General features: G+C 45.6%; 1 protein-coding gene across 1 annotated transcript; it reads right to left on the reverse strand.

Moving 5' to 3' along the window:
* Nucleotides 1-11,163: 11,163 nt before the first annotated feature.
* LOC103177217 (P2Y purinoceptor 8-like) lies at nt 11,164-12,226 on the reverse strand. The gene has a single exon (XM_007891293.2). The coding sequence runs from the start codon at nt 12,224-12,226 to the stop codon at nt 11,228-11,230; it is 999 nt and encodes a 332-aa protein (XP_007889484.1). The 3' UTR covers nt 11,164-11,227.
* Nucleotides 12,227-17,969: the final 5,743 nt, after the last annotated feature.

Here is a 17,969-nt window from a genome sequence, read left to right on the forward strand (position 1 = left end):
ATTCTAACAACACACAAGACTTTCGCAATATGTTAATGTTTGAATGTTGCATGCTTTGCTTTCAAGGTTGAAGCCTGGGCATACAAGAGGGCTTGTAGCCATCTGAACTGATCAATTTAGAGGATACATCTATGTAAATCAATGTAAAGGCTAATAAGGGAGAGGAGGGAATAATAACAATATAATAATAATAATCCTTGCATTTGATATAGCGCTTTTCATGTCTTCTCGACGTCTCAAAGCGCTTCACAGAATGTACTGTAAAGTGAATTGACTGTATGTTTGTGGGCGAAACGCGGCAGCCCATTGCGCACAGCAGCGTCTCCCACAAACGGTCGTGGATTGAAGTGACCAATTTATTATTTTTGGGGGATTAGAGTATGTGAGGGGAATGTTAAGGGAGGTCAACAATTGGCTTCAAAAGAGGATTGTAATTTGAAAGCAATCTCTTGCGATCAACAACAACAATAACAAGAATACATTTGTAGGGCGTCTTTCACGTCGGGAGGACGTCCCAAGGTGCTGGACAGTGTACAGCATTTCAGACCCGAGCTGGGGTCAGGGAGGGAGAAGGGAGAGGAGGGGAAGGGGACACTGAGATAACACGATTTTGCAAATACCTGTTAGTTATTGTTGAGCTCAGCTTGATGCCTATCTATGTGGAAAATGAAAGACATTGAACTTTGGGCTCGTTAATATGATCATTCTGTGGCGGTAATCTTTAGAGCTGGGAAAAACACTTTGGGATCACGTCAGTTTGATGTAAAAGTGCAACACTGCAATCAATATACATTTCTCCCACAAAATATACAGTCAAGTCACTTTACGATATCTTCTGCGAAGCTGCTCTCCCCCCACTCCACCACCCACTGCTTCTGCTCTCTGGCCGCAGCCTCCGGTTTTCGTTTGTCCTTCGTGCCTTCAGCCACTACACCCCCGAAACACTGGAACTCTCTCCCTCAATCCCTCCGTCTCGCCACTCCCCCACCCCGACCTTCAAATCCCGCCTAATGACCTTCCTTTTTGATCATGTTTACAGTCTCCTTCCCACCCCCCTCTCCCCCGGCTTAGTGTCAGACTCCGCCACCGTTAAGTGCTCCAGGATGCTACCCTGCATGAAGGGCACTGTATAAGTGCAAGTTGTTGTTGTTATTTCACTTTCCGATGTCTCGAAGACACGATAAGGCGCTATATCAAATGCAAGGATTATTATTACTAATATTACATAGAATAATAGTAATTATTCTTCCCTTCGCTCTCTCTCTACTCTGTATATATTGTGTACAAATGTCCTGAACAAGCCAATAAATAATAATAATAATCCTTACAGTTCATACAGCGCCGTTCACATCAGGAGGATGTCTCAAAACACTTTGCAGGATTTGCTCCAAATCTATAATGACAGTAGGCGAATGCAGCAGCCAATTTTGCACACAGCAGGCAACGTCCCACAAACAGCCATTACATAAATGACAAATTTTGTACAGTTAAATACAATTTAGATTAGAATAGCGTCTTTGGAGTCCTGTAGCTCAGTGGTGGTAATAATAATAACCCTTGTATTTGATATAACGCTTTATCACATCTTCAAGGCATCTCAAAGCGCCTCACAGAGCGTCATATCTTGATTGTTTACTTTGTAGGTGAAACGCAGCAGCCAAAGGCACACAGCAGTGTCCCACAACCAGTCGTGGCTTGAGTAATCAATTTATTATAATTATTATTTTTGGAAGGAATTATTACACCCAGAAAAGTGATCCGCCAATCGACTAACAACCGAGTTCCTACTTACTGTTGGTAACCAGAGGCGTGTGGATTAAAGAAACTTGCCCAATGTTTCCCCGCCCAGGAATCCAGCCCAGGTCTCTTGCTTGTGAGGCGAGTGCTCTAACCACTGAGCTACAGGTTTCTGTGGTGGTCGGTCAACTAATAAGTTTTGCCCACAAACTATACAGCTTTGCCATTGATATCGCTGTCTCATTGAAGGACAGCACCTCTTGCGATGTCGGGAGCGGAGCGGAGTTGGGAGCGGAGTCAGGAGAGCGCGGGGCGGAGCCGAGGCCCAACTGCGTATAATGTACAGCCAGGAGAGGAGGCACGCAGTCAGGAGGGGAGGTAGGAGAGCGCGGGGCGGGGCGCGATTCACAAAGTGACGTCGGCGTGAAGCCACAGCTCAAAAAAAACAGCGACAACAACAACAACAACGATGTCCTGGCCCCGGCACTGCCATCCTGGCCATGACCTGGGAGGCTGAGCCTGAGGGCTGATGCCATCTCGCTGATCGCTCGCTCCCGGTCTCTGCGTGCGCTTTTTGGCTGCGCCTCGACCCGAGCCTCCCCCTCCCCTCCACTCCAAATGTCTCTCCTCCCACCCCCCTCTATGTCTGTCCTCCCACCCCCCTCTATCTGCTACTCCCCCTCTGTCCTTCCCTCCCACCTTCCTCCCCGCCTTCTCTCTCTCCTCGACCCCATCACCACTTCCCTCTGCTCCAGCCTGGGCATCCTCCGCTGGGCTCATCGTGGCTCCCGGCACTGGCTGTCCCAGAGCAGCAACCCCACGTGTCCCATCACTCCCTCCCTCCGCTCAAACCGCCTCCTTAAGGCAAACCCAACTTCCCCCCTCCCTCATATGTACCCTCCCCATCTCTCCACTCACACCAAACTCCACAACCATCTCTCCTGTACAACCCAAAATCCTCTCCGCACCACTCTCTCCTCCCTCCCCTCCCTCCAGCAAACCCACCCGCATTTCCCTCCAAAATGTCCGTTCCCTCTCAAATAAAGCCCTCACCATCCATGACCTCATCCTGGATGAGCACCTTGACATTCTTGGGCTCACCGAAACCTGGCTCTCCCCCAATGATCCCGTCCCCCTAGTGGAAGCCTCCCCTCCAGGCTACACCTTCCACCACACACCCCGTCCAAACCAACGTGGTGGCCTTCATTTCCAAAGCCTCCCTTGGTCTTATTCCCTACTCTTCCGGCTGCTTCCCCTCCTTCGAGCACCTCACCCTCTTCCACCCCTCTCTCCCATTGAAAATCCTCCTTGTCTACCGCCCCCACTAAGCCCCCCGGCTCCTTCCACACAGACATCTCTACTCTCCTCTCTTCCCTGTCCCTCTGCTCCGAGCGCCTACTCATAATGGGCGATTTCAACCTCCACCGAAACTCCCCTTGCACCACTTCTGCCGATTTCACTGCCCTCCTCTCCTCCCTAAACCTTACCCCCCATATAAATTCACCCACCCACAGCCGTGGTCATGCACTTGATCTTATCATCACGCATGGCCTTGACATTTCCGACCTCAGCATAGTGGACAAGGCCATCTCGGACCACTTCCTCATCTCCTTCTCCTCCCACATCTTTCTCTCCTCAACCAAGCCCTCAATCATGAAGTGTGGAGCTTGAATTCACAGAGAAGTGAGGTCAACCAACTGCCCCAGGCTGATAAAGGAGGGCAGTGGGATCACGTGGGGACTGGGAGTCCGTTAGCGTACAATTACCCTGGGAATAACTGTGGGGACTGTAACCCGACAGGATCAACAATGTGCATATGAGAAGGTTCTGAGAAAAGGATGTGTAAAGACCATAATCTACAAGATCTAGACCCATAACCTCACAGATCTCAATCAATAGTCTGCCGTGTGTCTGCTGAGCACTCACGCACACACACTCTCTCTTTCTGTCCCTCATGCTTCTCCAAAGCATAGGAATGTGAAAATGTGCTTGCGGATGACAAAACAGACGTGCTGGAGGAATCTTCTGTAACATCTGTTGGACCAGTTTCCCTCTCCAGTAAACTGTAACTATGGCCCTTTGTATGATTTTCTGACCGAGATGTGAGTGCATTTTAGACAATGTTTGTGCAATAAAAAACACCAGGTTTAGCTTTGCAATTCAAAATATGTTTCTGTTTACCATGGCATAAGGGAATTGCTCAGATCCTTGAAGGAGTGCAGAGGAGAGCAACGAGGTTATCCCCAGTGTAGGACCTGGGTTTGATTCCCAGGTATAGGGCGAAACCACAGGTAAGTTTCCTTACTCCGCATGCCTCTGTTTACCTAGCAGTAAGCAGGCAGCCAGTTGTTAGTCAAATGGTGGATCGCCTTTCCGAGTAATATTCCTTTCAACTTTTTTTGTTAAAAAAATAATAATTTGGTGCTACGTTTCAAATCAATGTGGTTAGAAGAGAAGCAGACACATTTCCTGTCGTGTGTTGAAGGTAGGTTGGATAGGAGATCAGAATAGTTTCCTGTTAACTGTGCTTACAAATTTTCTGATGCCTGGGTACTCGACACAAGGCTTCGGGTGGCAGCACACTTGCCTCTGTGTCAGAAGGCTGTGGGTTCAGGAATTTGGTTTCATAGTGTTGGGAAAAATAAATCTCGGATTCGGTCAAAAGACTTGACAATACCAAATATGGCGTGACACACCTTTGAATGCTTTATTTTGATACCCAACAGGCAATATCGATCATACAATACAAAGAAAGGTAAATGATCCAATAAGTAATACTAGAATGCAATGATTATATCATAGTAGAATGATTGTACTTGACTATAGTATGTTAAAAACACATTGGTTACTTGCAGTTAGAAATACTCATACCACCAGTTTAAAGGAGTTAGCAGCAGCTGTTCTCTGTCTTCTCTCTCTTGAGCCTCAGCAGTTTAGTGATATACTCACAAACTTAAGTGTTCTTTTCCTAGGGACCCTCTACCCATTTCTGATACTGTCACGTACTCAGGTTAGTCAGTCATTTGGCTTGGTGCCATCCGGACTTGAGTCTCCACGAGGTCTTCCCTTTGTCCTGTCTAAGCCAAAATGATTGATCCGTTTAGGGCTGTATCTGGTGCTCATTATTTTGTTATATGGGATTGTTATTTTGTTATGTGGGATCGTTAGTACATTTCTTTTAAGTGAATGGTTATTTCTTATCAGTATCCCGGGATGCTATCAAAGTTCTTCAGTTTAAACAACTTGCTCGTTAGTTGCTATTCTTGAGGGTGGCCTTCGGTTGTTTTGCCGTGTCAGAATCTAGAGACTTATATGCTAAACTGAGAATCTGCGTCGACCTATACCTTGGTCTGTGGGCTTGTGGTTATTTACTGGTGAGTGGTGACCTCTGCCCTTTTCCAAAGCTATCCTGATATTCCTTAAGAAATAGAGAACACCAGATGTGTCCTATCCCATGACCGTCAACATTTAACATAAAATCACATATTTTGTACATATTCCCATAACATAATCCTGAATAATATTCCATTATAAATTCCCTATATTGTTATATTCCAACACATTCTTGGTGCCATCCTTCAGATGTTAAGACAATATCCCGTTTGCCTGTGTTCACTGCTGTGTGCAATTGGCTGCCGTGTTTTGCCCACAAAATATAATAATTGTTATTATTATTATAATAATGCTTGCATTTGATAAAGCACTTTATCACATTTTGGTAATTGTGACTGAATGGTTAGCTTTTTCAAACAGCCAGGACAGACACGATGGGCTGAATGACTTTCTTCTGGCCTGTAAATTTATCTGGGTCTATTTCTTTATATTCTTTATATATATGGGTCTATATTCTTTGCATTTGGGTCATTGAGACGTCTCAAAGCACATCATGGAATATATTGTAAAGTGAATTGACAGTGTATTCAGGGGCGAAACGTGCAGCCAATTGAGCACAGCAGTGTCCCACAAACAACTTTTGGATTGAGTAACCATGAAAATGTTTTTTTTTGAGGAATTAGTTCCCCCATTAGTCGATTCCCCACCAAATCGACTAATATCCAGGGTGCTGCTTACTGCCAGGTAAACAGAGACATGTGGAGTAAGGAAACTTGCTTAAGGATTCACCCCGCCCGGTAATCGAACCCCCTCTCATTTGCGAGGCGAGTGCTCTAACCACTACACTATGGGACTCCAAAATTGCTATTTTGGCCTATCTGACAGGTCCTGAAGTTAATTATCCTTTTTTAAAAGAGGTTTAAAGAAATGAAACTCCCTTTTTGTTCCAAGGAGGGCCATGGGATCTTTAACGCCCAACTGAAAAGGCACACATGGGGCAATGGTTTAACATTCCATTCGAAAAACAAACTTCTCACAATGAGTTTTCCTTCCGGCACTGTGCTGGACGGTAAACTTGCCCGACACTGATATTAATAGCATGTGGTTTTAGCTGGTTAAACTCTCGCAGTTACCCCAAAGCACACTCTGGGGTCCCCAAGCCTTGGCTCTTGTCAACCTGGGCCTAATATTCACCCGAGGGATGCGTCTCTCAAGGGAAAGAGTGCACATTTCATTTCAATACATGAGGATTTCCGTGTGTAAGTGGGATGCATGGAATTCTCAGCTTGGCTGGATACTCTTAAACAACGGTGATGGGTATCTGCGTGCGTCAGAACAAAACATGATGAGCTCATTTACCACAAGCTGTTGACCTAGGAGGTGAAGTTTACTTTGAAATTACTTTACACAGACTTCAGAGATCAGTTGATAAGCATTCTTGTTCAAACTCTACATCGGGACTTGAACCCTTAGCACATGCTGATAGTCTGGTAGTGATGTGCATTCCGTCCAATCTGCCTGTTTAGATAAACGTCAACATCCACTGCATTAGGCTTGAAGTGAAGCGAGTTTCTCTCTCTCTCTCTCTCTCTGTCTATCTCTCTGGTGTCCTGGCCCACAATCCCCCATATAAATTAATCATTCACTTCGTGGCTGTTTGTGGGACTTTGCCCTGTGCAAATTGATTGCTGCCTTTACCAAATCATGCACAGTGCACTTAACAGTAATTATTTGGTGAGCATTTTTGACTTGGTAGGTGCAACATCACATGCAAATACTGTATTATTTAGTTAAATAATAATAAGCGCTTTGAGACGTCCAGCCAATGTGAAAGGTTCTATATATAATAACAATATTATGATAATCTTTGCATTTGATATAGTGCCTTATCCGTGTCATTGAGATGTCTCAAAGTACTTCACAGAATATACAGCAAAGTAGAGTGACTGTATATTTTGTGGGTGAAACGCAGCAGCCAATATTATTAATATTATTATAATAATAATAATCCTTGAATTTGATATAGCGCTTTTCATGTCGGGAGGATGACCCAAAGCGCTTCACAGAATATACTGTAAAGTGAATTGACTGTATATTTGGGGGCGAACGCGGCAGCCAATTGCGCACAGCAATGTCCCACAAACAGTCATGGATTGAAAATGACCAATTTATTATTGTTTTGGTTTTGGAGGGACTATTATTAGGCTCTGTGTGGAGTAAGGAAACTTGCCCAAGGTTTCGCCCTCTGCCTGGAATTGAACTCAGGTCTCTCGCTCGCAAAGCGAGTGCTCTAACCACTGAGCTACAGGACTCCATTATTAATATTAAGGAATTGAAAAGATGAACCCAGATCAATACTTTAGGATGTAACAAGACATTAGAAGAAAGGGGACAGGGGTTTAGAGTTGTAAAGGGCAATTTCAGGTCGGACACCAGGAAGTTTTTCTTTACAGGGAAGGTAAGTAATGACTTGAACAGGTTTGACAGGAAGGATGGTTAAGGCCAGGACATTGGAACTCATTTAAAAAGAACTTGATACAGGGCAAAACCTTAGGCAAGTTTTGTATAATCCACGCACCTTTGTTTACCTTGCAATAAGTAGGTTAGTCCTCTGGCAGATCACTTTCCTTGGATACTAATCCCTTCAAAACATGACAATAATTCAGTCACTCAATTTACAACTGTTTGTGGGACGCTGCTGTGCACAATTTGCTGCTGCGGTTCACCCACAAACTACACAGTCAATTCACTTTACGGTATACTGTGAAGAGCTTTGCGACGTCTCAACGACGTGATGAAGAGCTACATCAAACGTAAGGATTATTACCTTATTTTTATTACCTGCGGGCTACTGTGCTGCCAGAAGAGGGCAAAATCACCTCAGGCACCCATAGGTTGCTGGTTTGATGATTGAGCAAAATAATATTGCACCAGAAATCATATCTGTACGCAGAGCAATCTGTTTCGTTGTGGTTTTTCAAGGAAAGGTATTTTTTTCATTCAAACGAAAGATAACAAACCAAATTGGTGCCACAAGGCTGTTGTCCCATGTTGGTTTATCTTGTTTGTTCTCAGCGTCTCTCTGTAGTGATTAGCTGAGCGCACAGTGTGGGTTTGTCTTGGATCAAAAGGCTGTGGGTTTATGTCGCGATGAACTCATGGGCTAGGCCGAAACTGCATTGCTGGAGAAGACAACAACTTGCACTTATTTTGCAACCCACTACCCACTGCCTCCGCTTGACTGGCTCCAGACTCCTTCTTGTCCATTGGTGGCTATGGTTTCAGACACTATACCCCGAAACCCTGGAACATTCTTCCCTTATCCCTTCACCTTCCCCATTTACAGGTCACTTCCTCTTCGACTGTGATTACGATCACCTTCCCCCTACCTCAAGATAGGTGTCATGCTCCGCCTTCGAGACGTCGCAAAGAACGTTTCAGAATATACTGTAATGTGAATCGACTGTGTATATTTGTGGGCGAAACGCGGACAACAAATTGCGCACAACAGCGTCCCACAAACAGTCGTGGTTTGAGTGACCAAATTTTTTAAAAAGGGATTATTAACCCCAGAAAGCAATCTACCAATCGAATAACAACAGGGTTCCTATTTACTGCTAAGTAAACAGAAGCATGCGAAGTAAGAACATATGAAATTGCTGGCAAAAGAATACCAATGTCCATTTAGTTTGACTTCCACCATCCTGGCAGTCGCTTGACATGTTATGTCCCAAACTATATACTGTATCCTGAGATATTATTTTCTATTTACTGTAATGAAACAGCAAGATTGGTTCAGATGAAGAAAGCCCTCCAGTCGGATCTCATCCTTTCAACACAACATCCACCCCACCATTGTCCTCACACAAACTCAAGCTGCTTTTTAAATGAGTCCCAGAGTCCTGGCCTCAAACTGGAAACCCTGTTCCAATCCTGTATTCTTCTGGGTAAGAAAAACTTCTTGGTGTCTGTCCCAAAATTGCCCTTTGCAACTTTAATAAAAATGTGTGGTCACTCACTCCACGACTGTTCATGGGACGCTGCTGTGCGCAATTGGCTGCCGCATTTCGCCCACAAAACATACAGTCAATTCACTTTACAGTGAATTCATCTGTGAAGCGCTTTGAGACGTCTCCAAGAAGCGATAAGGCGCTATATCAAATGCAAGGATTATTATTATTATTATTATTATTGTTAAATCTGTGTCCTCTTGTTCTGACCTCTCCAGTTTATCCTGATAGCAGTAACCTGCCAACCCGGGTATCAGCCTAGTAAACCTACTCTGTAATCTTTCCATCGCTGTTAAATCCTTCTTATAACATGGAGACCAAAATTGGACACAGTGCTCCAAATGTGGTCACCAAGCTTTTGTACACTTTTCCTTGTAAAGGGGCTTAGATTTGTCCAGTTATTACACAAACCGGGTTAGCACACATAAACTCTGAGAATTGGAAAGTACGGTAGTGAATCACATCGAACTGTCTCAATTGGGTTGTGGTTTGTTTCTCGCTCCCGCCCCCACTCCCCAAACCCTTCTCTCTCTCTCTCTGAAGGAGTGGAGTCATTTGGTTAAGATCTATAGAGCCTTTTCTGGTGACGGTCTGAGTAACTCTATCTGACTCAACCTTCGCCTCTGAGTCAGAAAGTATTAACAATAATAATAATAATCATAATAATCCTTGCACTTGATATAGCGCTTTTCACGTCTTTTAGATGTCTCAAAGCGCTTCACAGAATAGACTATAAAGTGAACTATTTGTGGACGAAATGCGGCAGCCAATTGCTCGCTGCAACGTCCCACAAACAGTCGTGGATTGAAATGACCAGTTTGTTTTACGTATTATTAACAGACTTTTTAATAATTTTTAATAAGAGACAATAATAATAAATAATAATAAATAAATCATAATAAATAATAAATAAAAATAATAATAACTCGAGCCACCACATAGGAACTTGGACTCACACTCGCGTCTCGGCTGACATTCCAGCTGACGCTCCAGTGCAGTGCTGGGGGAGGTCCTGCATTGTTGAGAGACGCCGTCTTTCAGATGAGACGTTAAATCGTGGACTTGAACCAGGGAGGAACGATCTCTCAAAGCGCTTTACTGTGCAACGCAGTGACTGTGTATTTTGTAGGTGAATGCAGTAGCCAATTCGTGCCCCACAATGTCTCACAATCAGCCAATGAAGTGAATGACCAATTATTGGGGATTGTCGCCAGGAACCGGGTGAGGGAAACTCACTCCTCTCTTTGAATAGCGCCACGAGCTCTTTAACATCCACCCGCAAAGGCAGATAGGTCCTTGATTTATTGAGTTAGCTGAAGGTTGGTGGTTCCTCTTTGACCGTGCCTTCGATCAGCTTACCACTCACCCCCTCCTTGGCCCCCGACTCTCCTAAAGCCAGCCCCCGGCTAGGTTGCAAACGCCTTGGGACATCCTCCTGATGTGAAAGACGTAATAGAAATGCAATTTGTTGTTGTTGTTGGTACCTCTGACAATGCAGCACTGTATTGAAGCGTTAGCACAGACTGTGACTTCAAAACCCTGACATGAAACTTGAACCAATAACCTTCTGAATCAGAGGTGAGAATGGTACTCACTGAGCCAGCCTGACACCTGGACTAAATGGCCTGTTTCTGTGCTGTTTCCGAATCAATGTATAAATACTCCCATTTAAAAGCTGCGAAAGGAACCTGCAAAGAACTAACAGGAGAGAATGTTTGTGGAACAATTTAATATCTCAAAAAGAACACGCTTCACTTCTCACAAAGCTTGCATGCTGACATGTTTCTCCCAGTCACTTCACTTTACAGTATATTCTGGGAAGCACTTTGAGATGTCTTGCCGATGTGATAAGGCCCTACATCAAAATGCAACCTTCGCCCAATACTATGTGGAATTGGGTTGGCAGGTGGCGTTCTTCCAAGGAGAGAGTGCGTATTCTATTCCAACAATTTGTCTCTGGGATTTACATGTGTAAGTGGGATGGAATTGGATATTTACTTGAAAAGAAGAAATTTGCAGGGCTGTGGGGAAAGAACGGGGAAGTGGGACTAATTGGTAGCTCTTCCAAAGATCTGGCACAGGCACCATGGGCTGAATGGCCTCCTTCTGTGCTGTAGGATTCTCTGATCTGCAGAGTCCAGTCAGGCTCAACGTATCTTCCCGGCAGCAAAATTCCCCAGGCCTTGGAGCTCAATTGAGTCTCTGGGACCACGAGATCGCCAGCCACCCAACAGCTGCCGCAGGTGACTGCTGAACTGCTTGGAGGCGAAGCAGAAGATGAACGGATCTAGGCAGCTGTTGAGGCAGCTGAGGGACAGGGTGACCTTGTAGGCCTCGTAGCAGCCTCGGCCGTACAGCAACCTCAGGATGATGTGGAAGAGGAGGGTGATGTTGCTGGGGGTAAAACACACCACAAAGACTAGGACCACCAGGGTGGCCAGGCAGACTGCTCGGCCCTTCTGCCCCGAACCCCTGGCCTTGGGCTCTCTTCGGCACAGCCTGACGATCAGGCGTGTGTAGCAAAGCACGGTAATGGTGAAAGGGATGAAGAAAAGGAAAGTGATGATGCTGAAGATGAAGATGCCCCAGGAACCCTTGTCGGAAAACACGCTTCTCTTGAGAACGTCAAAGCAAGTGGTAATCCCGAGTTCCTCGACCCGGAATGTCAAGTCGCTATACTCCAGGGGGAGGAGTATGATCAAGGTTATAGCCCACATTACCACACAAATTGCCACCGCATACCTATTGTCCCTCCAGGCAGCGTACCTTATTGGATACAGCACCCCCACGTACCGCTCAACGCTGATGCAGGTCATGGTCAGGATGGAGCAGTACATGTTGGCATAGAAGACGGTGGTCACAAAAGTGCACAGCCCCTTCCCGAAGACCCAGTGGTTGTGGTTGACGTGGTAGGCGATCTGGAAGGGGAGGAAAAAGGCCAGCAGCAGGTCGGCCAGGGTCAGGTTGATCAAGAAGATGGTCAGCGGGGTCTTGGGCCGAGTGTGGAAGCACAGGAGCCAGAAGGACACCCCGTTGCACGGAAGGCTGATCAAGACCACCATGGAGTACACGACTGGGAGCCAGACCCTCAAGGCACCGCTGCTCAGCATCTGCAAGGTCTCGTTGTCCAACTGGGTTGTGTTCATCTCCACCTCGGGTGACTGCAAGCAACTGCTCTTCTGACCTGGATGGGCAAGGTCGGGTTAAAATAGTCCTCACGTTTGACACACCGCCTTTCATATCAAAGCGTCTCAAAGAGCTTCAAATGATTATTTAATAATAATAACAATCCTTGCATTTGTATTTTGCTTACATGAAAATGCCTACATGAAATTTTGCCTGCATGAAAATTGGGTTGGCAGGTGGTGTCCTTCCAAGGAGAGAGTGCGCAGTGCGCATTCCATTCCAACAATCTGTCTCTGGCACTTAAATGTGTAAATGGGATAGAATTGGATATTTACTTGAAAAGAAGAAATTTGTAGGGTTGTGGGGAAAGAACGGGGAGGTGGGACTAATTGGTAGCTCTTCCAAAGATCCTGGCACACCAATTGCTGGAGTGTATAACCAGCTATTATTATTATTATTATTATTAGGCCACAGGCCGGTGCTCGCTGAGGGAATCGAGTGGCCAGGTTGCTAGGTGGGAAATGTGGCAGAGGTGGGCAATGTGGCGGAGGTGGGCAATGCGGTGGAGGTGGGCAATGTTGCAGAGGTGGGCAATGTGGCGGAGGTGGGCAATGTGGTGGAGGTGGGCAATGTGGCGGAGGTGGGCAATGTGGCAGAGGTGGAGTAAGGCGGAACTCCGTGGGGAGGCGGGAGGGTGATATGCTCACAGAGACTGGTGCGGGAGAGGACACGGACTGCAGACTTCTGGACAGTCTGCAGATTGGGTACACATGAGAGAGAAGGGAGCGGTGTATAGGTGAGGGGAATAGAAGGGTGGGAGCCGGTGTGGAGTATAAATCACTCTATGTAACACTATCACTCCATTCATTAGATTCCGACTCGATTCCTCGCCCAAGGTCTAGTTCAAGGTCTTGTCAAGACCAATCTGTGTGGCCGTGCCTTTGGTCACTGTTCCTCTCCCTAACCCCCCTGGATCCCCACTCCCCAGCTCAGGTGCCCAGTCAGATAAGTGCCTTGGGATGTCCTCTCAACATGAAATGTGCTGTGTCATCCAAATTTGTATTTATTGTATTGTCGGGCAGAGTGGACAGGCTGAGAGTGAGCTATCTTGGGTACTGAAATAGGATGTGAATAATAATAATATTCCTTGCATTTGATATAGCCCCGTATCACGTCATTGAGACATCTCAAAGTCACAGGATACACTGTAAAGTGGATTGGTTGTGTCTTTTGAGGACGAAATGTGGCAGTGAGATCCACACAGTGATGTCCCACAAACAGCCATGAAGTGAGTGACCAATTTTATTTGGAGGATTGTTGGCCAGGACACCGGGAGAGAGAGAGAGAAACTCCCTTCTCTATTACAATGGGAATTTTAACGTCCACCTGAACAGGCAGTTAGGAATTTAGTTTAGCGTCTCAGCCGAAGGACCGCACCTCTGACAATGCAACACCCACCCAGCACTGCATTCGCCCACAAATATACAGTCAATTCACTTTACAGTGTGTTCTGTGAAGCGCTTTGGGACGTCCTCCCGACGTGAAAAGCGCTATATCAAATGCAAGGATTATTATTATTATTATTAATGTAGACTAACTGATTCCAAGTCCTGACATGGGGTTTGAATCCACAATCTCAGAGGCGAGAGTGTTAGACTGTGCCAGGCTTACACACTGAATGAGTGAAAGGCAAGATACTGCAGATTCTGGAAATCTGAAATAAAAACAGAAGTCGCTGGGAGCCCTCGACAGGTCAGGCAGCGTCTATGGAGAGAGGAAAGTGAGTTAACATTTCAGGTCAATGACTTTTCATCAGAACTCACGAAAGGTCATCGACCTGAAATGTTAACCCTCTCTCCTCTCTCCATAGCTGCGGCCTGACACACTGAATGAGTGGTTTGGAGTATGCATTAAGTGGTCATTTCATTACTCCGACATGTTTCATTTCGCTTGCTGTCTCAGCCTCTTTCCCCGAGCTGCATACCAGCTGAAGCAGCCTACGCATAATTTGGGTCTTAGTCACAAGCACAGCACAGCTCAGGCTGCCCGAGCTGGGAGCCCTCACCTCCTGTGAGAAATGGCTTGCAATTTACCGTCTCAGAGAATCTCACAGCACTTCACAAATCCTTTCAAATACGTAGGACTTTCTACCCCTGTTATAATGCGCTTCATTATTGCAATGAATCCAACAACACCTTGGCGATTGACCATCAAAACTCACACGTGGATATGTGGGTGAGACAGAGTCTCCAAACCAATCTGAGAATTCCATACATCCCCCTACACATGGAAATCCCAGAGGTAAATTATTGGAATGGAATGCGTACTCTCTCTCTCTCTCTCTCCCTGGAGGGACACATCCTGTTTACCTAATTCTAGAGGGTATTAGGCACAGGTTGGCACCAAGGCTTGGGGACCCCAGAGTGTGTGTTGGGGTAACTGCTGGAGTCTAACCAGCTAAACCCACGTAGCTTGTCATTGAAATCACTGTCTGGCAACGTTTCCCGCTGCTTGTCCAGCGAGGACCACCCATTAGGGGAAATTCTGTCTTTGGAGATGGATGGAACTTTTACCCCTGAAATTCGCTGAAAAATGCGTTAGCATAGAAGATCCCATGACAACAACAACAAATTGCATTTATAGAGTGCCTTTCACTTCAGGAGGACATCCCAAGGCACTTTGGACATTCAGAAAGAGAAGGGAGTTTCTTTCTTTCAATGTCTTGGCCAATAATCTCCAGATAAAATCGATCATTCCCCTCATGGGTCGTGGAGTCCTGTAGCTCAGTGGTTAGAGCACTCGCTTTGCAAGTGAGAGACCTGAGTTCAATTCCAGGCAGAGGGCGAAACCTTGGGCAAGTTTCCTTACTCCACACAGAGCCTAATAATAATCCCTCCAAAACCAAAAACAATAATAAATTGGTCATTTTCAATCTACGACTGTTTGTGTGACATTGCTGTGTGCAATTGGCTGCCGCGTTCGCCCACAAATATACAGTCAATTCACTTTACAGTGTACTCTGTGAAGCGCTTTGGGACGTCCTCCCGACGTGAAAAGCGCTATATCAAATGCAAGGATTATTATTATATTATTATAAACTGAGACCCGTCTACCTATTGGGACGTCCTCCCGACGTGAAAGGCGCTATACAAATGAAATCTTGTTGTAGTCAAGTGGCCTTGAAAGATTCCTTGTCATTTTTGGAAAATTGAAGTGAGTTTCTCTCTCCCGGTTTCTGGGCTAACAATCCCACAAATAAAAAATGTTCATTCTTAATGGCTGTTTGCAGGATCTTGCTGTGTGCAAATTGGCTGCCAGGTTTGCCCATAAAACATACATTCACCTCACTTTACAGTATATCCTGTGAAGTGCTTTGTGTGTTGTTGCTGTTGGCTGCAAAATTTCACAATCATTACACCTCACAGTAAAATTCCTTTTAGGAGCTTTGAAATGTTTTAACCAATGTGATATGAAATGCAAGGATTATTGCGAACAGTATTATTATTTTATTATAATATCACTGACGCTTTTGAAAAAAAGCCATCACAAGGTAATGGGAACTCAATATTCAGAGTCTGGCGATAATAATAATCCTTGCATTTGATATAGCGCCTTATCATGTCTTCAAGACGTCTCAAAGCGCTTCACAGATTACACTGTAAAGTGAATTGACTGTATATTTTGTGGTCTAAAATTGGATCCAGTCTTAGCCTGGGAGACCTTTTATCTTGAAGCTTACAGTTGGATGGAACAGTGGAGACATTTCTTAAATTCAGTCCTAATCTGGAAGTAATCTTAAATTTTATTTTGTCAGGGTAAAACCAAGCAATATTTCAGGCCCCAGATTTAGCAAAACACCCATCATTTCTTCAGTATAATTAGTGGTTCCGGGTACAGATAGTCATCTGCACCCCCTATCTGCAAGAGCGACTTCCTCTCGTACTATCTTTTAGTGTCAGCCTGGTACAGTTGGTGGCACTCTGGCCTCTGAGTCAAAAGCCCATGGGTTCAAGCCTCTACCTCAGGCCTTGGAACTCACATAATCTAAACCACAGTGGTTCAACTTGTGGCCAGCAGGCCATATCCTACGCCCCTGCCATTTCCTCCACTTCATCTGACCCACACGCTCCCTCCATAATCTTTAAATGTTACATTATGTACCTGGAAGGTTGTTTATGTGGCCTCAAGTAGGGCATCTGGCTTTCAGCAATCAAAAGGTTGAACTCCCCTGGTCTAAGATGATGCTCCAAAGCTGTGCTTGGGGTTTGCTTCATTGTCAAAGGTGTCGCCCTTTGACGAGACGTTAAACCGAGGTCCCGTGTGCCTGTTCAGTTGGATGTTTAAGATCCCGCGGCGCTATTCGAAAAGAGAAGGGAGTTTCTCTCTCCTGGTGTCCTGGCCGACAATCCCCCAAAGAGATGTCAGTCATTCACATCATGGCCGTTTGTGGCACATTGTTGGGTGGAAATTGGCTGTCATGTTCACCCACAAAAAAGCACAAGGTCACTATACTTTACAGTATGTACTTTGAGAAGTCCTCCTGATGTGAAAGGTGCTCGACCAAATTTAAGCATTATTATTGCAGAACCAAATAAGGCTCCCTCTCGTGGTCTGGTGGGCAACTGAACACCTCTTTGCACTTTGGCTGTACAGATTGGAAACAACTTTTAGCGCAGGGTAGAGTTATGCTGCCACAGCACAAAGTGTGTATGTGGGAGGGGAGTGGAGAGGGGCCACTGTCCAGGCCCCAAAGGTAATATAGAAGAGAGCAAATAAGAATGACTGCCCAGTGTTGATAAATTTACTTGACGTCACATTACTTTCAAATAAAGGTTTCATTAGCATTTGTGCAGACAAATCAGCGGCACTGTATCCTTTATACAGATAGACTAGGCCACCGACAGAATCAAAATCATATGACACACTACTCCTCCTCTTTCACTTTTAAAGGTCACTTTCTTACTAAGTTCCCTCAACCCCTGTACACATACATGAATACAGTCGAATCGATATTGATTCGTTTGGGAAGTGCTGACCCTCCTCGCAACTCCAATTGTTCCAACGTTACCTCTTTATTTTATGTGTTTCTAACTCCACCTCCTCTTGTCACAGAGATGGCCCCCGCCCTTCGCAGACTGCTTTGCAGAGAGAGAGAGAGGTATGGACAGCTTCTGGGAAACCTTCCACAGCCGCTTGTTTCTCAGCCTTGAGATAGGCAGGTGTCTGAGGCGGTAGCTGTTTAGTCAGAAGCTGACCTCAACCGGTCCAGCAAAGCTACTCTTAACCCCTGCTAAAGCTAGTCATTAAATCAAACAAACCTTATTAAAGGATTGCGGGCAGGTTACATTCTAAACATATATAAAGATTAATTAGAAGCCTTGAAAAAGCATTAAACATCACAAATATAATCTAACACCAGGTTTTTTTTGGTCAGCCGGGCGTCTGAATACAGCCACCCATTACCGTGCTTAAGAGTATCTGAAACAGACTGAGAGATCCACGCATCCCACCTTCAATTTCTGAATAAACAAAATCTCCTAAACTCTCCTTTGGCTGAGGCCCTCCTGATTGGGTCGCGTCAGCGCCTCCGCACCTCAGGCGCTGACACCATCAGCATCCAAGGCCGCACTCTCCACCTCTCAAAGCCATCAGGAACCTCGGGGTTCTGCTCGACCCTGAGCTGTCCTTTCTCCCCCATATCCGCACCACAACCGGCACCGCCTTCCATCACCTCCGGAACATCGCCAGACTACGGCACTACCT

This window comes from Callorhinchus milii, unplaced genomic scaffold, assembly GCF_018977255.1.
Source record: "Callorhinchus milii isolate IMCB2004 unplaced genomic scaffold, IMCB_Cmil_1.0 Scaffold4, whole genome shotgun sequence".
NCBI lineage: Eukaryota > Metazoa > Chordata > Chondrichthyes > Chimaeriformes > Callorhinchidae > Callorhinchus > Callorhinchus milii.